Source organism: Microtus ochrogaster, chromosome 19 (assembly GCF_000317375.1).
Source record: "Microtus ochrogaster isolate Prairie Vole_2 chromosome 19, MicOch1.0, whole genome shotgun sequence".
NCBI lineage: Eukaryota > Metazoa > Chordata > Mammalia > Rodentia > Cricetidae > Microtus > Microtus ochrogaster.
The window spans coordinates 28,710,303-28,729,777 of NC_022021.1; the positions used below are offsets into that span (position 1 = coordinate 28,710,303).

General features: G+C 41.1%; 1 protein-coding gene across 1 annotated transcript in view; it reads left to right on the plus strand.

Annotated features, from left to right (window-relative positions):
• Cplane1 (ciliogenesis and planar polarity effector 1) overlaps positions 1-19,475 on the plus strand; it is a 100,080-nt gene that overhangs the window by 56,700 nt on the left and 23,905 nt on the right. The window contains exons 32-43 of the mRNA XM_026783707.1: positions 436-628; positions 2,345-2,629; positions 3,532-4,266; positions 6,652-6,809; positions 7,600-7,729; positions 8,789-8,843; positions 10,294-10,398; positions 11,874-11,945; positions 13,057-13,166; positions 13,484-13,679; positions 13,850-13,978; positions 19,006-19,283. Coding sequence (XP_026639508.1) covers positions 436-628; positions 2,345-2,629; positions 3,532-4,266; positions 6,652-6,809; positions 7,600-7,729; positions 8,789-8,843; positions 10,294-10,398; positions 11,874-11,945; positions 13,057-13,166; positions 13,484-13,679; positions 13,850-13,978; positions 19,006-19,283 — 2,446 coding nt within the window. The remainder of the gene's footprint in view (positions 1-435; positions 629-2,344; positions 2,630-3,531; positions 4,267-6,651; positions 6,810-7,599; positions 7,730-8,788; positions 8,844-10,293; positions 10,399-11,873; positions 11,946-13,056; positions 13,167-13,483; positions 13,680-13,849; positions 13,979-19,005; positions 19,284-19,475) is intronic.

Sequence of the window (19,475 nt, forward strand, 5' to 3'; positions counted from 1 at the left end):
TATAAAGGTGTCAGATGCCCTGGAACTGGAGTTAAAAGACAATTGTGAGCTTCCAGTTGGGTGCTGGGAATTGAACCCAGGTGCTCTGGAAGAGCAGCCAGTGCTCTTGACTGCTGAACCATCTCTCCAGCCCCTTAAATCTCTTTTCAGTTGTTAATTTTAGTTAGCATTTCAGTCCAAGGTCTCTCTGGTTAAAGAGGACGACGGTGCAGGTCTCAGGCTTGCTACCTTCCGGAGCCAGGGGGGCTGTTCTGGGCCGTGACGTCACTGCTGGGAAGGACACATGCAGATGTTCAGATGATGGGGAGAGCCCTGAATCACTTGAGTAACCTTCAGACCCAAAGAAAAATAGTGTCTAAGTATTTAGGTCATTGTATCTAATTGGGGATTTCTGTTGTTCATTAATGTATTTTTTATTTGAATGTTTTTCCACAGTGCACAGATTTCTGAACTTGAAGAGAGATCTTCCTCAGCTCCACTGCTCATGTCGAGCGGAGCCCATGGTGCTTCACAGACACCTGTCCCCACACCTCAGGAGCCTCAGAGACACGAGCACAGGGTTCACTTACCAGATTCTTCTGATTCTGTTAGGCAGATGCTTCAGGAAGAGATGTTTAAATTAGTTCAGGTGAGCATTTGACTACGTAAGTAAATATACACATGATACAGCTTAAAATTAGCAAACTAGTAGAAATGGACTAGTCAAAGTGAATTCCATACCTTTCTGTGCTCTTACAATTCCTCCTCTGGACCTGTAGTCTAGATATGTGTGACTTATTTTTCTCGTTATTTTGGGTAAGGTGTCAGGTAGATCAAATCAGATTTACAAAAAAAAATCCCAAATGTATTTTCTATACAAGCTTTTGAACCTAATTTTGTCTTGGGCATTTCAAAAGACTGTTCACTTTGACTTCTTTTGTCTTTCTTTCCCCCCTAAGCACATTGTTTTCTTTCAACCAATAGTTTTGTTTATTGCTTTTTAAAATCATATTGTTTTTATTTTTAATTATGTGTATATCCCTGTAGAAGATGTGCATGTGAATGTAGTTGCCAGAAGAGATGGTCAGATCCCTTGGAGCTGGGTTATAGGTCAGCTGTGAGCTGTCTGATGTGAGTGCTGGGAACCCACTCAGGTCTCTTGCAAGAATAGCATATGCTCTAAGCTACTGAGTCATCTCTCTGGCCCCCCTTTTTCCTCTTACCTCATAATTTCCCTCATACCTAATCCTCTACTTGTGTCTATGTTTAGGTATCTTATATTTTTGTTTGTTTGTTTTTGTTATGTTTTTCGAGACACAGTTTCTCTGTGTAAAACCCCTGGTTGTCCTGGAACTAGCTCTTGTAGACCTGGCTGGCCTTGAACTCACACAGAGATCCACCTGCCTCTGCCTCCCAAGTGCTGGTTTTAAAGGCGTGCGCCACCACTGCCTGGCCGGTATCTTTATGTCTTATATTCCATTTTATATTAGTGATTCTTGGCACTGATCTCTCACCGAACGTAGGAGTCCTGGTGAGATACTCTTTCAGGATGTCCACAGTCCCAGGAATTTGATTTGTCCTTCTTCTCCCCAGTTCCTTTCTACCCCTCTTAGAGGAATGCTACCTGGCTGCCGGCTTGAAGTGGGAAAAGTGTTTCTCCAACTGTTGTGTGAATTGCTGGGGTTCTACCTGCTCAGTGCTCTGTACATTTAACAAGTTCACTGTTTTACTGTGCAGCGTTGAGCGTGGCTGCGTTGTTTTGCTATCTCCATTACTCGCTCATTTTCACTATGTCCCTTTGTTGCTACCTCCCCACTCTAGTTTTGTTGTTGTTTTTGTTATTATTTAGACAAAATCTTCGTATGTTTACTGTGTCCTCTTGATTGTTTGGCCCCATAATTATATGTGACTGTTGTAGGCAGAGTTTTTCATCAGGACCACTGGCTCCCCGTAACCACACAGACACTTAATATTAGTTATATGCTTGGCTGATAGCTTAGGCTTGCTACTAGCTAACACTTACAACTTAAATTAATCTGTATTTTTTATCTATGTTCTACCACTTGGCCATACTTTTTTTTTTTTTAGCACAATGTGTTCATAAAGCTTCTCTCCATGTTTCCTGGTGACTTCACCTTCTTCTACCTTACCCCCTTTTTGTCCACAAATCCTATTTAACTTTTTCTTGCCCAGCTATAGGCCAGTTGGCTCTTCATTAGCCAGTGATAATAATACATGTTCACAGTGTACAAAGGTTGTTCCACAGCAGACTGTAGTCTCTTATGCCACCTTGACTTATGCCACCACTTCCCAGCCTTTTCATTGTGTTTAAGGCATTATTTTGCATTATTTTGTTTTATTCTAGCTGCAGCAGATCAATTTCCTAAGCCTGATGCAAATAGTAGGACCGTCCGTTGCTAATCTCCCAGACATACATCGGCTTCTCCAGCAGGTTCATCCTGTGCATGGTGGGGAAAGCCCAGCATCAAAGCCCACAAGGAGTGGTTGTGCTTCTGAGGTCAATAGCAGACAGAGATTTTCCACTCACCCAGAGTCCGTGGGAGAATGTAGGCGGGAGCCTGGCGAGAACAGCCCAGCAGACCATGCAGGAGTCAGCCAACCTGATCAGGACAGTAATGGAAGTGCAGAGGTAATCCACACAACGACACCATAGAACGGGAAAGACAGCTCAGTTGGCAGGAGTTCATGTCAGAACCAGTGTTAAAGAAAAGTCAGTCATGGTGCACACCCAATCCCAGTGCTGGGGGGGTAGTGACAGATCCTTGGGCTCACCTCAAGCTTGTCTAACCTACTTGGTGAGTTCTTGGCCAATTAGAGACCCTGTTTTAAAATAATGAAAACCAAAACAACAACAACGGATGGTACCTGATGACACCCAAGATGGTCCTATGGTCTCTCTCTACCTGCACATGGACCCTCAAGCATTATATTCTGGTTTTATTTCTGTTCCTCTCATAAAATAACCTGAAAAAAAGCAACTTGGGGGAGAAAGGGTTTATCTCATTTTGCAGTTCCAGGGTATAGTTCATTATAGGTCAAAGTAGAAGGAACTTGAAGCATCTTGTCATATCCCATCCACAGTCAAGAGTAAAGAGAGACAAAAACATGCCTTACTTGCTTGTGCTCAGCGTTATTTCCCATGCCTAGGGAAGGTGCCGCCCACTGTGGCCTGGGTCTTCCCATGTGAGTTATCTTAGAGAATCTTCCACAGACATATTCAACCCACTGTAGACAGTCTCTTATTGAAACTGTTTTCCCTCATGATTCTAGGTTGTGTCAGGTTAACAATTAAGGCTAATCATCACAGATGTGCACGTGTGCTCGCGCACACACAAACACACACGCGCACACACACACACACACACACACACACACAGTAAGTAGCATTTGTGTCCTATTCGATTAATCACTGGCTTTTTGTTATTGGAATAAATGTATTTTTTAGCACATGCTATCCATTTACATCATACTTGATATTATTTACAAAAAAATTGTAATATAGTGTAAATTTATATATTATTTTTCTCTCAGAACATTGCCCATGGGAGTATTCCTTTGTGTCAATTAGATGGCCAGCCTAAGATGAGAGGAGAAACTGGAGCATCTCGAAGCTTGGAACCCACTTCATTTTCTCGCACTCCTGCTGGAGACACTGGCCTCCAGCTCCTGTTCACCCCTGCTGCTGTCCAGAGGGCACCACAGCTGATCCCGCCGGCCAGAGCAGTTACTCCTGGGAGTGGTTTTCCCCTGCTTCATTTTCAGCCCAAGCGTGAATTCAAGCCCCTCTCCTTACCTCTAGGAAGAATTCCAGAGGTTACTTTGAGACCTCAGGCCCAACCAAAAGAGGCTTGGGGATTATCTGATTCTTGCCAGCCTCCTCTGTCTCAGAGAATAGTGCAGCCTACCTCACCATGCCACTCAAATCCAAGCCACTACAGTGTGGAAGCCATGAACAAGGCGGATGCTGTCCTCAGAGACACCCCTCAGCATGCGAACTTGGATCAGTATGTTGGACAGCACTTGACACCTCGGCAGGCTTCTTCAGTATTTATAAAACAAGAAAGTGTGTTTGATGTTAAAGCAGGGCTCCCTGAGATAGCTCCTCAGAATTCTTTTGGACTTCCTTTATTACACCTGCAGTTCAAGCCACCTTGTATATTCTCATCACAATCGAGATTGCCCTCAGTACCTACCAAATGTGACCCAGAAAGAAAACAAAATCCACAGCTATCATTGCTTCATTCATGTTTGCCCCCGGAGAACACGGTAATGACTTTGTGTGTGGTGATTGACAAGCTGTTGTGTTTTCCCATGCTGCAAAATCTGTATGTTCTGTGAGCGCTCAAGAACATGTTTTAACGTCTATTTATACTGAGTATATATGTCTTAGTTAGGGCTACTATTGCTGGCATGAAACACCATGACCAAAAGCAATTCATGGAGGAAAGGGTTTATTTGGCTTACCCCACTTCATCACTTAAAGTTCACCATTGAAGGAAGTCAGGACAGGAACTCAAACAGGGCAGGAACCTGGAAGCAGGAGCTGAGCCGAGGCCATGGAGAGGTGCTCTTACTGGGTTGCTCAGTCTGCTTTTTTGGTTTTTTGAGACAGGGTTTCTCTGTGGTTTTTGGAGCCTGTCCTGGAACTAGCTTTGTAGACCAGGCTGGTCTCAAACTCACAGAGATCTGCCTGCCTCTGCCTCCCAAGTGCTGGGATTAAAGGCGTGCGCCACCACCGCCCGGCTTCGGTCTGCTTTTTTGTAGAACCCTGGACCACCAGTCCAAGATTGGTACTACACACAATGGACTGGGGCCTCTCCCATTGATCGCTGATTAAGAAAATGCTCTGTAGGCTTGCCTACAGACCAGTCTTATGGAGGCATTTTCTTCCTTCCTTCCTTCCTTCCTTCCTTCCTTCCTTCCTTCCTTCCTTCCTTCCTTCCTTTCTTTCTTTGTTTCTTTCTTTCGAGGGGGTTTCTCTGTGTAACAGCCCTGGCTAACTAGCTCCTGTGGACCAGGCTGGCCTTGAACTCACAGAGCTCTGCCTGCCTCTGCCTCCCAAGTGCTGGGATTAAAGGCGTGTGCCACCACTGCCAGGCCCTTGGAGGCATTTTCTTAGTTGAGGTTCCCTCCTCTGAGGACAATTTTTATATTGGGTCATGTTGACACAGAACTGTGCAGCACAGTGTGCATACATGTGTACACAGTTGAATGTTAGAGACATGGACTGGTTATCCCTACCGTGTGGGTTCTGTCATTGCTCGGCAGCAAGTGCTTTACCTACTTCTTTGTTGTTGTTGTTTATTGCGACAGGGTTTCTCTGTGTAACAGTCCTGGGTACCCTGGAACTGGCTTTATAGACCAAGCTGGCCTCAAACTCACAGAGGTCCGCCTGCCTCTGCCTTCCAAGTGCTGGAATTAAAGGCATTTGCTACCACCACCTGGCTTTACCAGCCTATTTCTTAAAATAATTCTTCTGTTACAGACAGTAGCATAGAATTCAGGTTTTAAATTATTTTACATCTTAAATATTTTAGGTTTTTAATATAAATGCCAGAATTTACACTCTTTTATGTATATTTTTGCATACATAAGATATATGTAAAATGAGCCGGATAGTGGGGGCACACGCCTTTAATCCCTGTAATCAGGAGGCAGAGGCAGGAGGATCTCTGTGAGTTCGGCCAGCCTGATCTACAAGAGCTAGTTCCAGGACAGGCTTCAAGCTACAGAGAAACCCTGTCTTGAAATATAAACAACAACAACAAAAAGATATAAGTAAAATACAATTGACCAGAGAGAGAGTGTGTGTAGTAAGTGCACATGGTGTGCTTGAAGTTCTTAGCAATTGTGATACCATCATCTTCAAATTAGTTTCAGATAAAAGTTTTTAAGCACATGGAAGTTTGTCAGTAGCTTTCCAGCAATGAGACAGTAGGTTTATAAACATACCAAGTCCTCTTCAAAGACACTGTCTTTGACTTACCAACTTACGATGGTTGAGCTTCTGACTTGTATTAGGGCAGCGATTGAGTGACTTGTTCTCAGGTACACTTTACCACCACAGGTGCTGCTACAGAAAGTAAGGGTTATTCATTAGAGGAAGTATCAGCTACGCCTCCTGTTCTGAACATACTATAAACAGAAGAGGACATTAAAGATTTTGAGAACAATTCTATTATTACCGCAGGTTTTCTTGGCCCTGTTTAGGGCTATCAGCATATGCTGATATGCTTCCTCCATCTATAGTCTCCAAGCCACTTCATCCTGCCTCTTGTATTTACAGTCAATATATATTTATAATATAGCCCTACATATATTTCCCTCACAGGGAGGAATATTTTATATGGAAATGCAATTTAGAAGAGGAGGAAACAAGATGGCTCAGTTGAGGGCAAAGGATGCCGTTGAGTGGTCTTTCGAGCCCTGGCTCAGCATCCTCAAGGCCCTGAGCCAGTCTCCAGGGGAGGAAGTAAAAAAGACCTATATGAAACTTAACGACCCTCTCTAATTGTCTAAAATGCGGATATTCATTCTTCTTGTCCAAGTCAGTGTTCTGTCTCTTATGTGTCTTAGTTTAATTTAAACATGTGTTTTCTTTGTTTCTCCAATATAATTGTGTATTTGAGTTGTTATGCTTTCTTTCTGTAGTACAAGAAGCCACAACTTATCCCACTTGAAAACCTCATGGCATTTAAAAGGAGCCAGCAAAAACTAGCACATAATGTGTTTGAACAAGGTGATTCTGGGCATCTTCAGCTTCTAAAGGTCAACACGGAACCATCTAAAATAACACAAGGAAAGAAGAGGCGAGTTGTGCATGAAATGTTACCTGATGTGTTGTATGCCTGGATCCTAACAATGGTCCCGCTTTAGTTCCTTCATAGGAATGTAGTTCGTAGTGTCAGCTAATCTTGCGGTGAGGGAAGATTTCCCCCCCTCTCCATTTTTCTTTCTTACTTTTCATGGGTTGGAGCGCTTTTCTCCATGTTTCTGTGACAGAATGTTCTGTAGTACTAATTTTTGGGATCAAGTAAAATTCCGTGAACAGTTAGCTCTTTGAATCAATATTTACCTTTCCATGCTTCACCATGTATCCCCCAAAGTGTTAGAAGGTGCAGGAGTGTTGGTAATGGTAGGAAGTGTCTCGGCACTAAGAGATGTGCTTCCCAAGTCGAACTGAAGAGAGCCCATGACAGCCTTTGACCTGCAGCGGATGTTGAAGACATGTTGATTAGTATGTTATGAGTACAGAACACGTGTTCAAATTTACCAGTGCTGGTTCTTCCAGTGTTGAGCTCTCCTTGCTGAGGCTTTTACTTAGCCTCCTCAAGGAGCTTAGAGGAGGTTTTCATAGGGCTTCCGCCACCAGCTTCTACCATGCTCCAGACGTGTACACCTGTTTCCACGTGTTAGTGACCAAGTCAGAGTGCTCAATTCAGGGGCACCCGTGCCCGTGTGTTTCCGCGGAGTGTCTTGCTAGTTTAGTTAAGCCTTAGTGACATGGATTTTCAGCAGTTGTTTTCAAGTGTCAAGACACAAATGAAAACCTGAAGTTACTGTGAGGGAAATCATGTTCTGTACTGTTGTCCTCGTCAGGCGGAGCAGACGAGCTGAAAGAGAGCTACAGGAAGGAAGAGCTCAGAAGCCAAGAGGGAAACCAAGTGTTAGTTTCCGACCAGAGGAGTCCCTCATTAGTAACGGCTCGGAAGTCATCACGGAGCCCAAGGTACAGAGCAGCTGCAGTAATCCATCCCTAACTTGCATAGAGCACTTTGGTATTTCTTTGTGGCTGTGAAGCCTGGTTGCTGGAAGGTTCAGGCTGTGGTTTGAAGGGTCTGGCCGTCATTATACACCTGAGCTCTACTGATTCCCTCCACACACAGATACACTCAGTGTGAACATGAGAAACAACTGGACGACAAACTGAAAATGGCAGCTTAGCACATCTGCCTGGTGACGCTGTGTAGAAGTCACTCTGGGGGTGGGGGCTGGAGAGATGGCTCAGAGGTTAGGAGCACTGACTGTTCCTCCAAAGGTCCTGAATTTAGTTCCCAGCAACCACATGGTGGATTACAACCATCTATAAATGATATCTGGTACCCTCTTCTGGTGTGCAGGCAGAACACTGTATACATAATAAATAAATCTTTTTTTAAAAAGTCACTCTGGGTTTTCTTCCATCTTAATGCATATGGTGTGTGATCTGCCAGGTGACTGCTGTGTAGAAGTCACTCTGGGTTTTTCTCTTAATTTTCTGTCTTAATGCTCATGGTGTATGATGTTACCATTTCCTCTTGGAGGCTGAGAAGCCTCCAGGCTTATCCAGGTACATTTGCTTTATAACCTATTTTATAAGTCAAATCTCTTTAAGCATTCATTCTGAATTTGGAAAAAAACATTAAAGATAAATAATTTCAGTTATGTATGCTTTAAAGCCTTGCTTTTTCATCGAGTCCTCATGACCATGTACAGAGATACTAAATATCTTTCGAGTCTATTGAGGAGTTTAGTAGGATAGAGGTACAGTTTGGGTGTCAAGTCTGCTCTGCTGGGGAGACCTACACATGGTAATTAGTAAGTTGGTATTAAATTGATAATACTGTTTTATTACTTGACAAATGGATTTTATGAACTCTTATACACTTGTTTTGACAGAGTAAACAGGCCTAAAATAATGAAAAGTAAACCTGTAACTTTGAATTCAATTTTTATAGCTATTAGATGGACTTTTTTCCAAAATAATAAACACCTTTGAGTTATTAATACATTGTTTGGCTCTATTTAGGAACAACTAGGACATGGTGATTCTCAGCCTTTGGAAAAATTTGACATTCCTTTCGGTATGTATACACATGATTAATGTCTAAGTTTAATGTTAAGTCAGCTTTTTAGAAATAAATATAATAAGGCTGAGCGGTGGTGGCACACACCTTTAATTCCAGCACTTAGGAGGCAAAGGCAGGTGGATCTCCGAGTTAGAGGCCAGCCTGGTCTATAAATCAGGATCCAAAACAGCCAGAGCTACACACAGAGAAACTTTTTTGGGGTGGGAGAAGGAAGGAATAAATGTAATATAAAACTGAGACTAAGTTACTATCTTAGTCAGTGTTCTGTTTGCTGTGAAGAGACACCATGACCACAGGATTCTTTTTTTTCCCCTTTGGTGTTTTGTTTGTTTGTTTGTTTTATTTTTTGTTTTTTTGAGGCGGACTGTCCTGGAACTGGCTCTGTAGACTGGGCTGGCCTCAAAATAAGTAATCTACTTGCCTCTGCCTCTGTCTCCCAAGTGCTGGGATTGTAGGCATGCCCCCCTCCCAAGCAAAGCAGCTCTTGTAAGAAAAAGAAAAAAAAAACCCACTCTTGCTCACTCTTATTTAAGAACTTCTAAGTTGAGAACTGCCTGAAACTAAGAGCAACTAATAACCAACTATGTGTTTATATACTCAGTCGTTTTATGTCTATATTATTATACCTAATTTATTATGTGTAATTGTTAGTCTCTGTCTCCGTCTGTCTCTCTCTTTTTTTCCTAGACATGGTTTGTCTGTAGCTTTGGAACCTGTCCTGGAACTAGCTGTTGTAGACCAGGCTGGCCTCAAACTCACAGAGATCCGCCTGCCTTTGCCTCCCAAGTGCTGGGATTAAAGGTGTGCGCCACCACTGCCCAGTATTTTTCTCTTATTCCATCTAGTCTTTGTAGGCCATCTCCTTGTAGAATCTCAGTCTAACTCAGCTGCCATAACATACTTGGTACTTGGATTCTACTCCTGCCAAGCTTCTCTGCTCGGGGAAAGACCACTTGTAACTCGTGAAGCCGGATTTCATTGTCTTTCCTGCCCAACTGCTTTTTTTTTCCCCTTGCTATGTTCTCTGTCTCCATTTATATTAATACCAACCAAATGACAACCCCCAAATTCTACCTTTTACTTTTCCTTACTTCTACTCAGCCAGCCAGTCTCAGCCTTTCTTACCTCCCTTGTAACGGCTACAGAAGTTTTATTCATTCAACTCTGCCTTCCTCTGGTGGGGTGGGTTTTTCCAGTAGCGATCTGATCACATTGCTTCCACTGGATCTTCATCAGCTAGAGGAGAAGGCTCTAGGTTTCTGGGCCCGACCACTGTGTCCTCTCCAAGCGTGGGTTCGATTCACTGTGTCTTTAAGATGTAGTTATACAGTACCGTGTGTAGAAAATGTACTTTGATATCATCCCAACACACACCTCCGATTACTGTGCTTCCAATAATATGCTGGCTCTCAGTGATTGCTTTCAGTGTTTTGTTACGTTTAAGAAATGTTAGAAGATGATGTTCATACTTCAGCTGGACTGCATTTCATGGCCTCTGTACGAAAGAAAGTTGTGGGAAGTCAGGATGCAAGTACAAACACAGACCCAGGTAAATACTTTAAATGTTTGAAAAGTTGATGTATAGCAGGAGACCTAGCTTAGTGGTTAAGAGCACTTGATATCTTCCAGACTGACTTCAGTTTCTAGCATCTGTGTTGGGAAGTTCACAAGTGACTGTAATTCTGCAGAGGATCTGATGTAGTCTTCTGGCCTCTGTGGGTATCTCTACTTAGCCAGCATACATAGTCACATATACACGTGATTAAAAAATAATGTCTTTTAAACTTTGGTAGATATTTATACATTTTCTTTAAGGCAGTAATTTAAAGAGAATTTTAAATTATGTGATATTAGTTACTTATCCCAAGTTATTCTCCTTAATTTTCTAGGAAAAATTACAAATAGCATTTATGATAACCTGAAATAGCATTATGATAACCTGAACTTATAATTTAAGTAAAACATAAAATAGATATTTTCATAAAATAGATATTGCAAGCCTGTTAAAGAGCTCAAGTGAGTATAAAGAATGTTCAAATTAGACACCCTGGGTCAGGAGTTTCCTTCACTGGTCATGTGGACCTAGGGTGCGAGGCTTGGGGCTCTGGCTAGTGAAGCTGGCGTGAGAATAAGAGCAGTCTGTGGCTAGGCCGAGAGGGCAGGTGGCTTGTCTCCTTATAAAATGCGTAAGTGCTCGTTGATATAATAATATAGCAAGCTATATCAAATATGAAATCATACATTTCATATAGCAAAAGTGTCCTTTCATAGTATCTGAACTCCTGGTCCCTGGGTTTCCCATATTCCTAGCTTTTCCCTGAGAATTTAACTGTCATGTCCCATTCCCAGTTACCTTTAGACACTCATAGAGCATCCTAGCATGGTGTTCCTTTTTGCTATATTTACATCACAGTACATTTGCAGCATTGTGGAAGGTGACACACATGTGTGTTCAATATTATTGCGTAGTTTGTGCATACTAATAAAATAGATACTAGTGAAGTAGTATTTAAAATATATAATAATCCTTAATATGTTGTTACTTAGTACTTTAAGTCTGAGAAAATTGGATGACATAGAATACCTTTTTTGTCATGTAAAATAATGTCATTTTCACCTTATATCTGAAAATTGCCAGCTCGCTTATTTTCAGGTTTATCTATGTCTTTTTCATTTCCTTTCCTTTCTATTTACTTTAAACATTCCCTTCTATTGCATGAGTATTTTATAAGCATATTCCTTTTGCAGTTGTGCGAAGTAATATTTAACCAGCTTCTGTTGTTGAGTACATTGATGTGTTAATGTGTTAGATAGTTTTTAGGGTTTTTTCTTTCTTCTCCCTTTTTTTCTTTGAGTTGGGGGAAATTAAGCCAGGGTCATATTATATTAATTAAGCTGGCAGTCTATTTTCCCCACCACCTTTTCCATACACTAACTATCTGTTTTTATATATTTAATTTTCCTGTGTTTGTGAAATTATTTTTCTTTTTTCTTTTTCCCTCATATATTTGAATTTACTACAAGATAAGGAAGGTACTTCCCAAGAAGTTGGTTCTGAAAGAGGTAAAAATCAACAAGTCATTTCTGCTACCTCAGGTGTGAGTTCTTTGTTCTCTGAGATTAAGTTTGACTTATTAAAGCTATGTCTGCATAGTGCGAAAGCCAAAGTTACTCCCTTAGAAAACAGTTTCCCCAAGCAAGTGGCTTCATAGAGATAGGGTGACAATTTAAATGGTTTTGTTTTTTCCCCTCAGATCTTAAAGTTAACCTGTGATTTAAGATTAAAGCTTTATTAGCAGTTTTTCAGTAAAGTTGATATGTCATGAATTGTATTTTACATATGAATTGTCAAGTAATATTTTATTAAAAATAAAATGCTAGAAAAGTAGATTTGAGTCCTAGGACAAGGGCAGGGTTCAACTGTCTGCTTACCTCTGTAGTGGAGAACCTCTGTGTACTGTTGAATAGAGGCAGCTGTCTGCTTACCTCTGTAGTGGAGAGCCTCTGTGTACTGTTGAAGAAGAGGCAAATAACTAATGAAATTCAGCTGTTGGAATGATTTGTTTATTTATAACTTTAAAAAATGATTTTTTTATTCTTATTTTATGTGCATTGGTCTTTTGCCTGCATGTATGTCTGTATGAGGGTGTCAGATCCCCTGAAACTGGAGTTACAGACAGTTGTGAGCTGCCATGTGGGTGCTAGGAATTGACTCCTCTGGATGAACAGTCAGTGTTTGCTCTTACCTGCTAAGCCATCTCTCCAGCCCCCAACAGTTGAAACTATAAAAGTTAGCAGTGAGCCTATGACTAGCCTAAATCCATTTTAAGAATAAGAATGTTTAAGAATAAGCATGACTTAACTATTGAAAGTTTTTAAAATGTAGCTGATATGTATATTTCTCTTAAGTAAAATAATTTAATATATTTAAGATAGAAATAGGAAATTATAACTTTTTTTATAAAATTTAGATACCTTATTTTCCATGTATGTTATTCATAAAAGAAGAGTACTCCTTTGTCTTTGATTATAAATTTCCTTATAGAAAATCAACTCTTAGACTAGAATTGGTTGGATTTTATATTTATACCTAAGAAACTTGTATAAGAAATACACATTTTATATTGTTTTGCTGTAACCTTGTTCTTAGAAAGTTAATGACTATAGACATATTTAACATTTTTAATTTTCTTTCTTTAATTTCCAGGCCATGAACCTTTGAATGTTCCTCAACTCTTGATTCCAGATGTCTGTCTAAATGTCAGACTTCCCACGGGAATACCAGAGAAGCCTTTGTCTCCTTCCCCACCTCATTTGGTAATAGCCTTGGTGTCTGCATTGAATTTTAACAATAACCTTGTCTCACACTTACTGTGGCCATCCATATATAATACCCCATTTTGTAGGCAAAATGGGTATAAAGATGTGCACAGCTCTGAAAGAAGGGCCAGAAGTGTCTGAAGTGTTATGCCCTATACTGCTCCAATTAGAAAGCTCAAACATATTGCTGCTTTCTGCAAGTTAGGCATGCAGATGCTTGCTTGTTAGTAATAAGAAGGATGACAAACTAACATTACCACCTGTTTGGTAGTCATCTAAAATTAAAAATAAATGTTACTATGTGTTTAACTCAGGCTAGACACACGTACATAGATGTGATTGACATTGAAGCTGAGGACCTTTTGGGATTACCTGCCAGTGAAGAGCCTTCAGATGACAATGTTCTCCAGCCACAGAGCTGTCCTCCAGAGGGCCCATTGTCTGCAGAGCTGCATTGTATGGCAGCTTCAGTTGTCAATGCTGTCCCCCCTCATGCTTTCGAGAGTCAAGGTATTTTTTTCCTACACTAAGATGTATTTAGCCCTGTTACGTCACCCAAAATTTCCTAGATCCCTAGATCCATGCTTGTGTTGACATTTAGAAATGTTCCCTTAGCCTCTCAGTTGCCTGGACTGGAAATTTACAATCAGTGTTTGTCTGTCTTTTATGTTCTAATCTAGGTTTAATTTCTGAACCTGCAAAAGGGACTGAATCTTCGTTGGATGAGAAAAACTTAAAAGCAAATGTTGTGGACGTGAAGGAGCCGGGGATTCTCTCAGTGATCCCGTCAGACAGGCAGCAGGACAGAGGTAAACAGCCAGCGTGTACTGCATGGCCCCCCTCCCTCTATTCCTGTTACGTTAGAAGTGTTGCTCCTTGGTCATTTCCAAGGCACTTGAAAGAGAAAGGGATAAGGTATGTAAATGAGGTACAACCGTGGCTGTAAGTCTGGGACCCACGGTAGTTTGCAAGAAGACTTCATATCTCTTGTGCACGTTTTTCCCCAGTTAATAAGGTGAAAATAAACATCTTGTCTGAGCCCTTTAGTATTCTGATGTTTAAAAGGAGGAGTTCTCATCTTTGAAAAGAAGGAGAACTCAGGGCCAGTAAAAGCACTTTCACTCTTAAGCCCTATAACCCAAATTCAGTCCCAGGTCCCATGATAGAAGAGAACCAGCTCCCTAAAATTGTCCTCTGACCTCCACACTCACATGGTGGCACACACACTCGTTGTCCTGCCCGTCACACACAGATGAAAGTGTATGTGCAGGAAATTTGTAATAGCACCTAGTAAATACATGGGCATGGTAGCCAACTAATAACTCAGGGGTGTTTGTTTGTTTTGCTTTTGAGATATAATTATATAATTTTTCTTCCTATCCCTTTTTTCCTTCCAAATACTCTTATATACCCTTCTTTGCAAATTTATGACCTCTTTTTTTTTTAACTAATTGTTCATGCTTGTGTATATGTATAAGCATATATGACAGCCTGCTTCCTTTCTTACATGCCAAGGCCATTCTGAGTTGCTACTGTATTATTAGTGGAGACTGCTCATTTGTTTCCTAACCACCCAGACCCAAATAATAACTCAGAAACTATATTAATTGCAACACTGCTTGGCCTATTAGCTTATGTATACTTCTAGCTAACTCTTACATCTTAAATCAACCCATCTCTACTAATCTGTGCATCACCATGAGGTTGTGGCCTACTGACAAGTTTCCAACATTTGTCTCCTCTGGCAGTTACATGGTGTCTCTTTGACTCCGTCTACTTTTTCCTCTATCTCTGCTTGCAATTCCTGCCTTACTCTCTTCTTCCCTGTGATAGACCCAAGTAGCTTCGTTATTTATTAACCAAACACACTCACAGCACACAGAGGGAAATCCCACTTCACCTCCCCCTTTCTGTCAAAGTAAAAAGGAAGGTTTTTACTTTAGCATAGCAAGATTACATACAACAAAACAGATATCAAGCAAGAATTACAAAAGTTACAATATTTATATCTGCTTTATCTTTTATCCTAACTAAGGAAAACTATAACTACTTATTCTTCAACTGCATCAGAGACCACAGAAGGATATAATATTACCTAAGTTAACCAGAAGCGCATTGTAAGCAACTTAAAACTCTAGAAATGACAGAGACAGCTCACTGCCTGGACAGTCACCCTAAGTTCTTCTGTAACATTGGGGATCCATCTTCAGCCTATAGGCCCATAGTATCAGGTAGTCTTTTCCATGAAGCAGGAAATTTCAAAGACAGTTCTGCCTATATTGGCAGTTTGTCTGTGTCCTGCAGACACAGACAAATGTCTGCAGAATGTTTGGCGACTCTTTCATGAAGCAGGAATCCTGAAGGACGGTCACACCTTTAAGCAAGTTCATCAGTCTTTTCTCTGTGTGTTCTGCATGTCCAGTTTATACAGCATAACATCAAGCAGTCCAGGCAAGAACAGTTTCTTGCCCAAATGGCTAACAAACTCCATAAGGAGCTTCGTAGATGCCTATCATCCTCTTGAAGTAGATTGGTGCTGCCAGGAGCACATATGTCTCATTGTCATGAAAAGTCATAAGCTCTTAAAACATTTTAATGCCATATTCTCTTGGTCTTTGAAAAGTTTGAAGAATACCTGTCTATCTGAGATATATCTCTATATATCTAGAAAACCTAACATGACTAGCTTGATTATTATAGATGACTATCTACTCACCTATATTTCTTAATTATACATTAAATTTTTAAATGAGCTGCACAAACACAATACCTTAATCAAGAGCAGAAATATGCATATATCAAAATTGACCTTAAATTTGTATCAATAAGGCCAGGAGGTGGTGGCGCACGCCTTTAATCCCAGCACTCGGGAGGCAGAGGCAGGCGGATCTCTGTGAGTTCGAGACCAGCCTGGTCTACAAGAGCTAGTTCCAGGACAGGCTCCAAAATCACAGAGAAACCCTGTCTCGGAAAAAAAAAATTGTATCAATAAACCAAGATCCATATTAATGCAAAGTATTCTTCTCTATATAGCATATCCCCCTTTAAATGTAAACAAATGTTTATAAACAATACTTGGGAATTTGGGCATAGTTCTCTCCAAACTGCTTCCTGCTGTTTTTTGGGGAAAGTAATTTTAGGGTTTTACAGAGACCTTTTGGGTGGTCTTGGTCCATCAAAGCACATTAGTCTGGATGGGATCCACAGGTTCTCATCTTCTATGGAAACAGAAGCAGAACCTCTTTTTCAAAGCAACATATCTTTAGACCCAAATTTTGAAGTCAAGATACCTTTGAAATATATATATTGGTTTATCTTATCAGCTCCTAGAATCAAATATCTCTATAGTTAAAAAATTCAAAGAATACACAATAATATACATAATCCAGACTCTCTGTGACTATTCCATCTTTAGGTGGCTTATTTGTTTTTACTCCTTTAATCTATGACTGCCTGGACTCTATATCTAAGATTTTGTTTTAGTTTTTCTATACTCTTCTTCTTCTTTCCCTTAGCCTATGTACATTTGTCTAACACTGTAACCCATTTAGAGGTCTTTTTTTCATCTGAGTCTGTCTTTATTGCATATCTGTAATCCTTTTCTGACCAGGACCGCATCTTAAAATGCTAAGCCACGTGGCTAGGACTAATTCTGTTTTGCCTTTTGCCTCTGCCCAGTCCAACATGGCAGAGGTCTGTTCAGTACCATCTCTGCAAGCCATGCTCACAGCCCCATTTTCAGGCACACAGCAGGTCTGTGTTGCCATTAAGTAAGTTGTAGCAGTCTGCTCACAAACCCCATTTAAATGCTCCATAGCCAGACCTTCCAAAAGAGTCAGAGTTGTTCACACAACTAGCACAAACCAGGAAGCCTTTTTAAAGGAGCTGCATGGTTTTTGCTGCCAATTATGAGTCGGGAAGACCTCTCTTAAAGGAGCACCAGCACCCCCCCCCCTGCTTACTGCCAGCAAACAGAGCCCATCTGGGAAAAAAATGCGGCTACCAAGAAGCTGTGCTAAACTGTTTTTTGTGTGTGTGTCTAGAATTCCTTTTCGAGCTCTCTCTGTTAGTGGAGACTGCTTCTTTGTTTCAGACTGCCCAGACCCAAAATAATTACACAGAAGCTGTATTAATTAAATCACTGATTAAACAATAGCTTAGGTGTCTTTTTAGCTAGCTCTTATATCTTAACTCAACCCATCTCTATTAATCCGTACATCACCATGAGGTTGTGGCCTGCCAGTAAGGTTCTAACATCTGTCTCCTCCAGCAGCTACATGGCATCCCTCTGACTCTGCCTACTTTCTCCTCTATCTCTGCTTGGAATTCCCACCTTACTGAATTCTGCCCTGTGATAGGCCTAAGCAGCTTCTTTATTCATTAACCAAACACATTCACACCATACATAGGGGAATCCCATATCATTGTACACCAGATCTTCCCTGAGGGTGATTCAAGGAGACACTTCAGGCTGCTGAGAAACAGGACCAGTAGTCAGATAATAAAGAAATGTGAGGGTAAACTGAAACAGGGTAAGGCAGTGTCAGCACTGACACCATCTTCTCCTGGGAAGGCTAGCCAGGACTAGGACCAGAAACTCTCAAAAAACTCTCATAAAATTCCTATGAGCTAAGTACAGTAGGCAAAATAAGCTGTTTTTGATGGATTTCTCATTCCATAAACATGTAGGGACCAGATACTAGGAGTGGAAAAAGTACCTGCAGGTTGTCAGCCTGTGGGCAGTGACTATGGGGAAAGGAAGATGGGAATTAGGATTATTAGATTCAGATTGGAAGTGCTGCGTGGGCTGGGTGACTGAGCAGGACAACATCTAATCTCCTTGAGAGGGTAGAGACACCAACAGTGGTTGTTAAAGGGACTCAGATGAAGGGAGAAAGTGCATTCAGACTGAGGCTTGACTGCAGGAGTGCAGTTTTGTGGCACCTGCTGGGTTTGGGAAGTTGGGATTTGTTGAAAGCAGGAGCAAGAGCTGAAGCTTTGGTGGTGGAGGGAAGGCTGTGCCATTGTTAGACATACTGAGACATTTAGACCGTTAAGGTAAGGCATTAGAGACACATGGAAAGGTTTTGCGGGGGAAAGTAACAATATCAAATTTATGTTTTTACTTTGTCCAGCTAGGCATTGTGGAAGATAGACTACACAGGAGAAAAGTAGGATGTTATTTGAGGTCTGTGTTCTGAGCACACCAATAAAGCAGTGTAGGGATGGAGCCATGGAGGAGGGAGAGCCAATACTTGATGTCACTTTGGACTATGAAGGAGAGCAACCCTTGCTTACTCTTAGGCCTGTGACTTGGGGAACGTGGTGAATAGTAGTGTTTCCTGAGCTGGGAACACTGAATTAGCTTTTACTGTGTAATGCTGTTGGTTTTCAGTAGTTGTTTTTTAATGTAGTAGCAGTTTGTATGAAGGGATTGCTATGTGTGCAGAGCTGTGTGTGCTACATTGTTTAGATCTATAATCCACCATAGGCTTAAATCTCAGCAGTCCAGAAAGTGAAATAAATTTATAAGTTTCTTAACTAATAAGAGATTTGGAAACTAATGGCATGTTGGCCTAAATGAGATTATCCTTATCTTCTTTTCCTTTAAGATTAATGCTGATTTTGGGGCTGGAGAGATGGCTCAGTGGTTAAGAGCACTGGCTGTTCTTTCAGAGGTCCTGAGTTCGATTCCCAGCAATCGCATGGTGGCTTGCCACCATCTGTGGTGTGAATAAAGGCATACATTCAGATAGAGCGTTCATATGCATAAAATAAATAAATAAAATCTTTAAAAAAAAAAGATTAATGCTGATTTTTCTTTGATTTATGTTAGATCTGCTAGAACCAAACTTCCAGTTCAAGGAACAGAGCTCGAAATTGGACTCTGGAGAACAGTCTCTGCTTTGGACCCTGCTACAGGATGTCCCTACTGCTTGTCCCACTCCAAGCCCTGCTGCTCGCCACATTCCAAACCAAGCTGCTCAAAAGTTAGAGCATCTTACTGCCAAGCTTCAGAAGATGGACGAGCAACTGTTAACAGTGCAGACCATAGTGGAAAACATAGAGCAGGATTTCCCTGCACCAGAAGTACTGAATCTACACTGGGAAAAGGTATCTATTCTTATTTCCTAATGTTTTGTTTATTGTCTTTTGGTGTAGGTGCGTGTGCGTGTGCATGTGTGTGTGCTCGTGCCTATGGTGATGGTTTCCAGTCATTAAATACATAGTAATGTTAAGTATTTTTTCTTAACTGACCAAACCTCTCCGCCGACACACAATCCCAATCAGACCAAATCAGACCTG